Genomic DNA, 12,871 nt, shown 5'->3' on the forward strand with positions numbered 1-12,871 from the left:
ACTTCATAAGAGGGTGTACCCCATACATAGTTTTTGGGGTGTAAGAGAGGGTAAATCACACAACATACAGAGAAATAAATTTGACAAGATATATTTAGAAATACCTTTTATATACCTGAAACTTTGCCATGCTCTCAGTATTAACATTTTGAGACCAGTGTAGCATTACCTTCATTACTGCTTCACTTGAAGTTAAGGAAAAGCTTGAAGGGCTGTTGTTTTACCCTCTAGTGGTTTATCATTTTATCATACAAAAATACTGCTTTATAGCACAAAAACATCTGAAAACTTCATTAAAATAAACTGAGAAATTTCACAGTGTCATTCAGAGTTAATTTAAACTTAAAGAAGTTGCTATTATTAGTTATTATTACAGCCTTATTAAAGTGAAGAGGCGCTGAAACAAAGATATAAATAAGAATAGCACAAGTTTTCGACTGCATGGCAAACGTGCAAAACACATCATGATGTGGGAACTCAAAGCTGGAGGACCAGCCCATCTCCTGCCTAACGACAACAAATGCACTTGCAGCCCATGTCACCGTCACCCTGCTGACCAACCAGGTGAGAGGCTGACCTTGCTCCCAAAACAAAACAAGCGTACAATGACGCAGTAGCATATTTATGCTGAAAAGAGGCTGTTTCATTTCACTCTTCTCAGGACATGTGGTAGCTCAGTGCTCTGTAAGGTATTTCTTCCTTTCTTTCTTCCTTCATACTGTTACTGTTTTTTGTACAGGATTTGATTTCACGGTTTTGACCTTGTTCTGAGGACGGGTAGTGTTCTGTTTTTCTACCTTGGGATTGTTTTCTCGTGTTTCTCCGGGATGTTCTTCCAGGCTAACAGTTAAGGTCTTGTGCTACCTGAGCAATGGTTCACGGTGTACTCGAGATCATCGCCCTGTGCCTGGGCTTGATGGGCCTGATTGGGGCCTGCGCCAGCACTGGAATGCCCATGTGGAAGGTGACGGCCTTCATTGGTGAGAACATTATTGTCATGGAGACGCGCTGGGAAGGACTGTGGATGAATTGCTACAGACAGGCTAATATACGGATGCAGTGCAAGGTGTACGACTCTTTGCTGTACTTGCCGCCAGATCTGCAGGCTGCCAGGGGTCTCATGTGCTCTGCAGTGGCTCTAGCTGTTGTGGGCCTGCTGGTGGCGCTGGCAGGAATGCCCTGGGTGTCTTGGTGGCAGGAGAACAAACGGGCAAAGAACATCCTCCTGGTTGTAGCTGGTACAACGTTGTGCCTCTCTTCACTTTGTGTCCTCATCCCTGTCTCCTGGACGGGTCACAACATCATCCGTGACTTCTACAACCCATTGCTGCTCAACGCACAGCGCCGTGAGCTGGGCGAAGCGCTCTACATTGGCTGGGTAACTGCAGGTTTTCTGATGGTCTCCGGGCTCATGTTTGTTTGCCGGCGTGTGAATGAAGACTCGGACTCGTATGCCATGGTCTACCCACGACCTGTCAGGTTAATAGGGTATGATCAGAACACACGTGGTCCAGCTTTCATTGGGTACCAGCCCATCTCTAGCAGGACCAGCAACCCTATCGATCGGCCGTTGCCAGAACTGCCCACCTGTGCCAGGAACCAGCAAAATCCACGAAATGTCAGCATTGTTCTGCAGCCCTCCACTCCACGCATGGCAAGTTTTATGCAGGCCCAGCCTTTCCAGTACAACGGGAACCTCGTTCACAGACAGCCGGAAGCACACGACTCTAACATTTCAACCTGGCGGCCTACCTCGGAAATCTCCAGTTTCCACAGTTCCACCCCAAAACACCCTGCCTCATTCGTCTCTGACTATACCGAACCCTTTTTAGTTCCCTATGGCCGCCATTTCCAGCCTCCAGCAAGAAATCCTTTCACTGTAAGCTACACTTCTTTTGTCAAACCACATTCCTCCATCAATAGTGCTGTCAGCAGTGCTGAAGAATATATATAAACTGAAACTCGCAAAGAAGGAAGACATGTGCCTGCCACTACCCCTTAAGTGACATAGTTCTATTATATGACTAAGTGCATGTGATGTTCTTCATACTGTGCCATGTCTTCTGTAGTTTCCTACACAGTATATTTTTCACTTCCTTTTATTATAAGCAGAAATGTTATTGAAGCATATGAATACCATCAATCCTGTTTTAACCGTTTAAAAACTAAAATATCAACTTGAACCTCTTAGGTTGTTGTTGGTGTTGGTCTTAGATGATTGTTGTTGGTCTTAGATTGTGTAAACATAGGTGACCAAGGTCTCTGCATAGCCACACCTGCTGGATTCCTATGAACCATGCAAGTAAAGACATTTTTTTCCATAACTGGCCGACTTAATGTCAGACTGGCAGTGGCAAAACAAACTCCATTGGCATTTTTTCTGGTCATGGTTGCAATTTGGATGAATGATAAAAAGACATAAAAAACATGCTGTCATTGTGTATTTGCTCCCCTTTTTGTTGTTCTTATAAGCAGGACCTAAAACATACATACTTCATGCCAAAATTGACATAGTGATACATTGTTATTGCTTAATTGAGAAGCAGGCAGTTGTTTCTATATATTAACTACCAAAAATAATATACAGGCAGTCCCTGGATTACGAAGGAGTTCCCTTCCTCAGTCTGTCTTTAAGTCGGATTTTGATGTAAGTTGGAACAGTTAGGCATGGTGGGTATCTAACGTCAGTTTGTCAAATGTTTGTCATAGTGTAACGTAAAACAATAATAATAATAATAATAATAATAATAATAATAATACAATGTAATAACATAATAATAATGGGAACAATAAGAATAATAAATGTAACTACAATAGAGAGAGCCATAGAAAGAGATTATAATAAATGTTACTAGAGTATTTATAATAAAGAGAGATAGTGTGTGAGTGTGTGTAGGTATGAAAAACATTAAAGAAACTTTAATGTTCGCTTTTTCGATGTTTTATTTAATTTGTTGCTATCACCAATTCAGTTCCTTCAGCATCAAGCTCTATATGAAAAGGGAAATCAATAATGATTGTTTTAACTTAACATTGAACCTAGGTCGTTCAAACCATTTAGTCTCCCTTTTTTGGACAATGTTTAAAGTGTGTATTCACCATAACCGTGAAGGCTTTTGTTCACTTTCCCTTGATTGTTATTGAGAAGATAACAGTAATAAAACTATTTTTGTTGAACTCGGTGTCGCTTTGTAGTTACACAAAGAGGTAGGTGCTTCTCTGGTCTGCAAAAGAAGAGAAGATTTTCAGTAAAAATATAAACGTGTGTCAGCTGGTTGTTACATAATCACACTTCCGCTGCATTGAAAGAGGATTAAGAGTTAAAATTGTTCATGCATGAAAAGTGATTTAGAAGCAAAAGGTACACGTGTGTTCTTAAGGTAACACTAGAGCCAAATTTAAAATACCAGTATGCTGATTCACTGTGGAGTATTATGGGTAATGCAGTCTTTCTGGTGCTATTGAGTTTAAGTCTATACACTGGCCCTCGCTGTTATGGACATTTGAGATACGAATTTTCCAAAGATACAAACATTTTACTGGTTTTTTAATTGTTTTTAACCCTGTTTAACTCTGTTTGTTTTTGTGCTTTGTTATCTTCTACAATTTTTCTGTTGCAGTGATAAAGCAACATGCATTTCCTCACCAAATGTTTAGCTGGTAGTGAAAATCAGCCAAATAAAATAGAACTCTGACATTCAACTTGGTCCCACTGTTTTAACCTTTTTTTTATGGGATAAAGTTACTGTTAAGGAGCAAAAATGGTCCGTGTGACAACTGTATTGGTTCGTGAGACTAAAGGACACAGACTCAGGGTTCATATGTTCATCTATCGTTAGTTCAGGCTCAGTCCAAGCTGTTGGTAAGCCTAGAAGAACAGCTCATCATGGCCACTAGGGGCTTAAATAGCAAAGTAATTGGCAATTCTGTGATTGTTACTCGGAATCAATACAGCTTAGCAAGTACTTGTGTGTTTTTGGTGCTCTGTGTCCAGTGTCCGTGTGTGTGTGTGTCCGTTGTGTGTGGTAATCAGTTGTTGTTTCTGGTATCACCTGTAGAGGGCAGTAATGCATGGTAGGTACAAGGTACCTAAGGAGTATGAAGACAGATTTAGAGGAGAGCACTGAAAACACATGTCGTGAACTAGCGTTGATATTAAAGATGCTACACGCCAGTTAACAGGAATCACTGTCAGTGTGTTTACTGAGTGGACACAAGCCATTCACAAGCCTTTTTTTTTTTAGTTGGCAGAAAGCGGAAACAGAGTAGAAACACAGTATGACTGCGGTATGCTTTCTTTTCACAGTTCCTAGGCTGTGGCTGAAGTTCTTAAGTGTCTGCAATCAAGAAAAGGAATACTGTGCATGTTTATGGAATGAACTACTGGTATTTTTGGGTTAAATGGAGTATGACTGACAGGGGGTGCGGTGGTGCAGTGGGTTGGACCGCAGTCCTGCTGTCTGGTGGGTCTGGAGTTCGAGTCCTGCTTGGGGTACCTTGCGGTGGACTGGTGTCCCATCCTGGGTGTGTCCCCTTACACCCTGTGTTGCCGGGTAGGCTCTGGTTCCCCGTGACCCCGTATGGGACACGTGGTTCTGAAAGTGTGTGGAGTATGACTGTAAATTGTTGCAAGTATCTTTCTTGAGAAATTTTTCATTTATTCATTTAGAAAGCAGTACTTCGATATGTTGAAACCACACACGCACACTGGCTGAAGCTACTTGTCCCAAGCGGGGTCACGGCAAGCCGGAGCCTAACCCGGCAACACAGGGCATAAGGCTGGGAGGAGATGGGACACACCCACGACAGGATGCCAGTCTGTTGCAAGGCACCCCAAGCAGGACTTGAACCCCAGACCCATTAGAGAGCAGGACCCAGCCAAACCCACTGCACCACCGCACCCCCATGTTGAGACCCAATAAAAGTAATACAGAAATAGGAGTTGCCAAGAAGTGCTAAGTCAGCAAAGTTTTGCAGTTGATTACATTTATTAATTTAGCTGATGCTTCTCTCCAATGTGACTAACAATTAACATTTATTCATTTAACAGACACTTTTCTTCAAAGCAAAGTACATTTTACAGAAAAACTTATACAGCTGGTTAACGTCGCTGGAATAAATTTAAGGTAAAAACCTTGCTCAAGCACACTACAGTTAGAGGTGGGATTTGAACATGCACTCTTGTTTCAAAGGCAGTAGTTCAAACCACCACACTACTACTTATTCCAGTATAATATAGGTGTAGACCACATGTGTGGCTGCCACAAATGGCTTTTTTTTTTTTTTAAATTAAATCCCACACTGTTCTGTCTTCGGGGGGTGTGGTGGTGCAGTGGATTGGACCACAGTCCTGCTCTCTAGTAAGTCTGGGGTTCGAGTCCCACTTGGGGTGCCTTGTGATGGACTGGTGTCCCGTCCTGGGTGTGTCCCCTCCCCCTCTGGCCTTACGCCCTGTGTTACCGGGTAGGCTCTGGTTCCCCCCAACCCCATATGGGACAAGTGGTTCTGAAAATGTGTGTGTGTGTGTGTGTTCTGTCTTTAAATCAGGGCATGGCTATTCAGTGTCTGGCTTGTGAACACTCTAAAAGAACAGCATTGCTCCTTGCCAACTCAGAATGCATAACTGCACTGTATCTGGCTATAGCAATTTCTGTTTTGCTTTGTGAAAAAGTGTTTGACTGTATTCTGTTAATGCACTTGAGCCTGGTCAATGTTAAACAGCAGCTTGAGCTCTGGGGTCAAGACCGGCATCCGCCAAGGTTGTGTCATGTCAACTATTTCAGTTAACCTGGCAACTGAGTGGTGAGACGCACAAGAGAGAATGCACACAGAGGAATCGGATGGACCTTATTTTCACCTTTGGAAGACCTGGACTTCACTGATGATCTCGCCCTGCTGTTATAATTGGTTAACACATGCAGGAGAAAATACGACGGCTATGCCGTATAGGTATACCTGTAGGTAGAGGATGGGTAGGACAACCTACAGAAGACAGAGATGATGACTCTTAACACTGATTCCTCAGCATCGATCCAAGCCTATGGAGTCAACCTGCCGAACACAGACAAGTTCACATACTTGCGTAGTGTTGTTTGGAATGATGGCGGAGCAAAGGACGACATACACAGCAGATCGGGAAAGGTCACGTGAGTTTTCAAGGTTATGAACAACATCTGGAAGTCATCTCAGTACAGCAACCACACCAAGATACGACTGTACCAGAGCTGTGTCATGGTCACCTTACTCTGTGGATCAGAGTACTGGCACATGACTGAATGTGATCCCTCCAAACTGTTCACCTTCCACACAGCTTGCCTGCGTAAAATACTCTGTATCTTCTGGCCGAGGACAATTTCCAACAAAGAGCTCCTTTGCTGGTGTCAGTAAGAGGACAGGCAGCAATACCAATGAGGTGGCGGTGGTGCTGCATCGGGCATTTTCCGAGAAGGGATGCTGACAAAAAAAGACACGGCGACACACGGTCGGCACGGAGTTGACAGCCCCGAACCACACCTGGGGCACAACTGAGAGGCTGGCCAAAGACAGACAGCAGTGGGGGTGTTTTGTTGCTGCCCTACACACCAGTGGCATAGTAGGATGGAAGAAGAAGTTGCTTTGACCATCCCTTGACAGATGGAAGGATTTTTTCTCATTTTGCTCCGATTTTACTGGCTGGCTAGGTAGTACAGTTAAAATAACAGGAAAATTATTAGAATAGTTCTGCTGATAACTGCAATGCTACTGTTCTTTTTTTCTATGATTAGACTTATATCTGACCATGAAAAGTTGGATGTAATAAGCACTTGCACTGCAGTTACAGAAGCCAAAACCAATTAATTTTCATTTCTAATAAAAGGACTGAGAGAAGAAAGCGAACAAAAAGGTTGTTGCGAGAAAGAAACGAAATTGGCAGAAACGGGCAAGCCATCTGAAATAATTTTGAGAGTCAGGCAGTAACGAGACAGTGGTAATTTGGGAGATTTGAGGGTCAAGCTTAGTCTTTTCAAGAGGATACCAGACTGAGAAGAGCACAGTTTTGCAGTAGAGAAAAGCACTTTAATGGGAGTAGAAACAGATGGCGGACAGATGGGTGTAGAAAACAGAATGAACTGACTGAAATACACAGCACTGTGTCTTTTTAAAAGAAACACACACATTTTCTGAACCGCTTGGCCCATATGGGGTCGGGGGGAACCGGAGCCTACCCGGCAACACAGGGCGTAAGGCCGGAGGGGGAGGGGACACACCCAGGACGGGACGTTAAAAGAAACATTGAATGATAATTTTAAATAAACTTTAAGTAAACTTGAATGTGCAGCTTAAACACTGGAGTGTTTGATTTCAAATGTCGGGGGGGCATGTAATTCATCCAGAGGTCCAGAAAATGTGTTTTTTTTACAGATTTTCTCTTAGATTTCATTCATTTAACTGACACTTTCTCTAAAGTGATTTACAGTGCTAAGCTGTCTACAATTACTTACCTGTTTATACATTTACATTACATTGATTCATTTAGCAGATGCTTTTCTCCAAAGCGACTTCCAATGAACTCTGTGTAGTGTTATGAGCCCACACACCTTATTCACCAATGTGACTTACACTGCTATATACACTACTTGCAATGGGTCACTCATCCATACATCAGTAGAACACACACACACACTCTCTCTCTGTCACTCACACACTATGGGGGAACCTGAACAGCATGTCTTTGGACTGTGGGAGGAAACCCACGCAGACATAGAAAGAACATGCAAACTACACAGAGTGAATGGGGATTGAACCCATGTCCTCTCGCACCACCCAGGCGTTGTGAGACAGCAGCACTATTATATAGACTATATATACAGCTAGGTATTTTTACTGGTGGAGCAATTTAGGGTTAGTACCTCGCTCAAGGGTACTCTAGCAAGAGGTGGGCATTGAACCGGCAATCCTTGGGTGTGAAGGCAGCAGCCCAAATCACTGCAGCGCCATAAACATTTACGTGTCTCTCTGTAAATAGGAAGTATTGTTGTATGTGCTAAAGACGTCCACTGGTAACTTCGAGGTTGCTGGTTCACACCTCACTTCCTCACTCAGCAAGGCGCTTATTTCCCAAAAATTTTCCAATTGACCTATTTATCGTGTGTGTTTCCTAGGTGGCCACAAGATGTCGCTAAAATACAATAAAAAAGAGGTCTCGTCTTTACGGTGATCAGTGCCTTTCCTCTTATAATGAGAATGAGAATTAATTTTATTGTCCGAAATTTGCTGTGGTTCTAGATGCTTCAAGTATTTACAGACAGTTTACAGACAACAAATAGCTGACACAGAATTACAGAATAAATAAATAACATTTACAGAGTATACAAACATGATAGAGTAACTAGTAGTGCAAATACAAAGAAGTAAATAAATAAAAAGTAAATTACAAAAAGTGGTTGGATATTGTTGCACTGACAAGAGACCTATAGGGACATGAGACTGATGCCTGAGGGAAAAAAACCTGTTCTTGTATCTGGTCGTTCTGGCGGACAGTGCACTGTAAGGGCTCCCAGAGGGGAGAAGTGTAAAGAGTTTGTGCCCACGGTGTGAAGGATAGGCAGGGATGCACCAACGATCCTCTCAGCCGTCTTGACTGTCCTTTGTAGCCTATTTCTGTCCGATGTGGTAGCTGAGCCAAACCAAACAGTTAGAGCAGTGCACAGGACAAACTCAGAATGCAGAATGCAGAATGACAGCTGAGTAGAAGTGGATCAGCAGTTCCTATGGCAGGCTGAATTTCTTCAGTTGGTGAAGGAAGCACATCCGCTGTTGGGCCTTTTTCAGGATGGAGTCAATAGAGGTGTCGCACTTCAGGTCCTGGGAGATTGTAGGATCCATGAACCTGAAGAACTCGACAGCTGACACGGTACTGTTGAGAATTGTGGGGGGGGGTGCAAGGCAGTTCCCTCCGTCGTTTCAACTGCACCAGCCGGGCAGCTGTTCAACCTCCCTCCTGTATGCAGATTCGTCATCGTTCTGGATGAGGCTGATAACGATAGTGTCGTCTGCAGACTTTAGGAGCTTCACAGAGGGTCCTTGGAGTTGCAGTCTTTTGTGTACAGGGAGAAGAGTAGTGGGGAGCGTACACATCCCTGGGGAGCGCCAGTGCTGACTGTGCAGGCTCTGGAAGTAAATTTCCCACCTTCTCCAGTTGCTGTCTGCCTGTCAGGAAGTTGGTGATGGTTGTGGGCACAGAAAACTGCATTAGTTTGATCTGAAAGAGGTCTGGGATGACGGTGTTAAACGCCGAACTGAAGTCCAGTTAGGATGGATTTGTGAATCGAATAATATTAACTGCCAGTTTTGGAATAATTTCAGTATTAACTAATATTAACACTAATAATTCTGAAATATCATGATGTTTCATACAACTTTGCTAAAACTTTTACCTTGACGGTTCTGTATGTCGAGATCATAATATGTTCAACAGAACAGAAGTAGGCCTACTGTAATAACAAACACCGATTTATAGGCTTCTCTATCATTTTAATTACATATAGTAAGAATATTTACAAAATGTAAGACACTTATGGTGTTATTAAAGGCTGGAGGTAATTTTTAACAAATACATTGAAAAATTTAGTTAAATTTGTCATAAAATTCTGCGTTTATGGGACATTTTCAGTGCTTGTCCAAGTAGCTCTGCAATCAGTTGTTGCAGTATTGTATTTTAACCTTATTTCTGTGTGCACCAGGTGGCGGTGGCACTTCTCTGCTTCTAAAATCACATTTTTGAAACTGACCCATTACAGTGAATTTAAGAACAGGTGTAAGTAACATATAATTTCTTTAGACCTCCCCAGTGCCTAAATTGAAATAAATAGGAATAAAATTAATGAAATTGTCCTATTATTGTTTAACTGGTTGAGTTAGTGGAGTTGCAGTATTTGTTGAGGGTGAAGTGTATCGAACGTGTGTGGAGGGGGGTGGGTCTGGGATGCTGGACTGCACTGTTGGGCCTTCCGGAGGTGTCATGGGCTTAGTTCAACAAAACACCAATGAAGGGAGGTGCCCACTTAATAACCTCAATGAAATACTCATGTTGGTACCCGGCTGGTGTGGTTTGTTGGTTTGGTTGGTGGGTTAAGCTTAGTCTGTTGGTTTGATTTTGGTGGGTTTGGTGTGATGGTTGGTTTTTGTTAGACTTGGTTTGTTGGTTTTGTTTTGTTGGGTGTGATTTGATGTTTTTTGTGTTGATGGGTTAGACTTGGTCTGGTCTTTTTTGGTGGGTCAAACTTGGTTTGTTGGTTTGATTTCGTTGGTGGGTGTGATTTGATGCTTTTTTTGTGTTGGTGGGTTAGACTTGGTTTGTTGGTTTGGCTTTGGTGGGTTTGGTTTGATGGTTGGTTTTTTGTTAGTGGGTTAGGCTTGATTTGGTGTTATGCTGGGGATTGTATTTTGATGGTTTTTGTGTTGGTGGGTTTGGTCTAATGGTTGGTTTTTGATAGTGGGTTGGTTTGGTGGCTGGTTTTTTGTTGGGTTAGGCTTGGTTTGGTTTTTGTTGGAGGGTTTTGCTTGGTTTGATTGGTTTTTGTTAGTAGGTTAGGCCTTGTTTGGTTTTTGTTGGTGGGTTAGATTTTGTTTGTTGGTTTGGTTTTGTTGGTGGGATTGGTTTGATGGTTTGGTGGGTGGGTTGGAGAAGTCAGTTAAGTTTCTTGGTCTCAGGTCATGGAGATGTATGTTAGCTATGCTGGGTGTTGTTCTCTGTGGCTTCATGTTGGTGGTTGGACTGGGTCCTTGTGTACAGCCGTTGAAAAATATGCATGGGTTATAACATCTTTTCCTGTGTATCTTGAATGTTGGATCTGATGGCACAAAAAGAGAAACAAGTTTTGATCCAAAACCTCAACAAAAAAGCATGCAGAAAAGAGGTAAAGGCGGCCTAGGACAAAGCAACGCTCTGAGTTGCAGGTAAAGTATTGCAAAGTAAGGTACATTTCAACTGAAAAAAAAGGGATAACATTTAGAATAAAGTGAAATGAGTACTATACTGTTATAAACCGGTTTGGTAAACGTGAACACAGTGGGTGGGTACTCGAGGTTGATGGAGCGCACAGCGCCTAAAAGAGAAAAAAAAAAGCTTGGATCCCGTTCACAGAACAAACAGTAATCATAATGATGTAGGTAATAGTCAGAATTAGAACATAATAGTGGACGATATAATGAATCGCAATGGTGACACGCCGGTCCTTTTGCGCTCTCCAGGTGGAGTATCTCTGATGTCCTGGCTGGTGCCCCCGGTCGGTTTTCGCTCCATTTTGCCCATTTTCGGAGAGAAATAGTTAAGTCGGGTTTTTTTTTTTTTTTTTAAATTTTTTTCGCCCTGTAAACCACAAGGCGCGTAAAATTCTGCTGTACTATAGTAAATGTATGGTAATACAGTACAATCAATCATCTCTGTATGTTTGGTGAAATGCTGCTCACCGGGGGGCAGGAGTTTATATTTCTTTTCTATTTCCTACGTCTTTCTACTCTTTCTACTGAACAGGTAGGTAAAGTAAAGGCGACTTTGGAAGTGAAACGAAAGGGGCTTTTCGCCTTTCATTTCATCTCACCGGCGTGGGACATGAGCGCGCGCGCATGGGAGCCGCTTAATCGCGCCCATTCGAGATTAGAGGGCGCGCGGACTCCAGCGCACATCACGTTGTCGTAATCATTTCCTCGGTGTCCGACACCCGAGAAGTTTTGTCTGGGAGGTAATCTCCAGAACGCGCCCGCGCGCATCGCTCGGGAGCGCGCGCCGCGCTTGGACGCGCTCTCACTTCTGCGCTCTTGTCGCTCACTCTCTTCTCTTGCGCGCCTCGGGCAATGAAGGAGAGGACGGTGTGCGCGCCGGGCGCATTTCAGTCAAAACGCGGTGCAGCGCCGGCACGGATGGGGTGGACGATGGAGACACTGCTCTCATCCGGAGCTTCGGGGACACAGCAGTGACAGAGAGCTGGACATGATGAGACAGGACAGGACACCAGTGGCGCCCGACACAAGCGTCTTTGCGGTGCGGATACAGGGACTGGCAGCATCGGCATGAATTCGGGGAAGAACTAGTGATCATCCATGTTCTGTGTGTACCATGGAGAAGAGGAAAGGACTGTTCTTTTGGCAGCTTTACTTCATGGCAGAGTTTTGTCTGAGTTCCCAGCAAGTCCTTAGAATAGGTAAGTGACAGGTGTTATTTATAAATTATTATGTTTATAATTATTCTTTCCTTTCCAAATGCTTTCGTTAGCATTGCATTTAATTTTCTTTATTAGAATGTGGTCTCTTTGCGGAATCCTGTTGTTTCCTTTCTTTTCCTATATTGTATGTTTCACCTTGAACCTGATTTTCTGTTTAGATGTTGATCTCACAACAGGTTAAAGAGGTGAACATGCGTATTGACTGGTTTTACCTCAGGATGAACTCTATTTAAATATATGATTTGTCCAGGTGTTCACCTAACCTTTCCCAGCGTTCGCATCAGCATCAATGGAATTTGTGGGATAAGGTGGAAAACGTCTATGATGCTGAACTTGGAGGATGTTTAGTTTTCAAAGAGAAGGTCCGAGCTGATGCTGTATATCTGTCTTCCTACCAGCCTTGTTTTGTGTATTTAAATTTATTGAATGCATTTATAGACCTTTCAGTTACAAGCAGGAGCAAGATCACAACATGTCCCTATCGCCCAGCCTTCCGCAGTCAAAAAACCCTTAAGATCAGTCTCGTGTTATATTTTATATGGTTGAAAGCATTTCATCCTATTGGCCAGTAGTTTAAGAACTTTTCTGTTTTCACACCAGCCGGAAACACTGCACTGATGAAATTCTTGTTGTGAAAAGCTACATTTAGGTAACTTTTAGTTTATCTA

The 12,871-nt window shown here is 43.0% G+C and overlaps 2 protein-coding genes across 2 annotated transcripts in view; both read left to right on the forward strand.

Annotated features, from left to right (window-relative positions):
• Positions 1-871: 871 nt before the first annotated feature.
• On the forward strand, positions 872-1,954 carry LOC108941238 (claudin-8-like). Its single transcript, XM_018763935.1, has one exon. It carries the CDS (start codon positions 872-874, stop codon positions 1,952-1,954), a length of 1,083 nt encoding a protein of 360 aa, XP_018619451.1.
• A 10,104-nt stretch (positions 1,955-12,058) lies between these two features.
• LOC108942046 (glutamate receptor ionotropic, kainate 1-like) overlaps positions 12,059-12,871 on the forward strand; it is a 35,954-nt gene continuing 35,141 nt past the window's right edge. Inside the window, exon 1 of the mRNA XM_018765096.2 lies at positions 12,059-12,182. Within this exon, the coding sequence (XP_018620612.2) occupies positions 12,098-12,182 (85 nt within the window). The 5' untranslated portion in view covers positions 12,059-12,097. The remainder of the gene's footprint in view (positions 12,183-12,871) is intronic.

Source organism: Scleropages formosus, chromosome 10 (genome assembly GCF_900964775.1).
Source record: "Scleropages formosus chromosome 10, fSclFor1.1, whole genome shotgun sequence".
In the NCBI taxonomy this organism is placed as follows: domain Eukaryota; kingdom Metazoa; phylum Chordata; class Actinopteri; order Osteoglossiformes; family Osteoglossidae; genus Scleropages; species Scleropages formosus.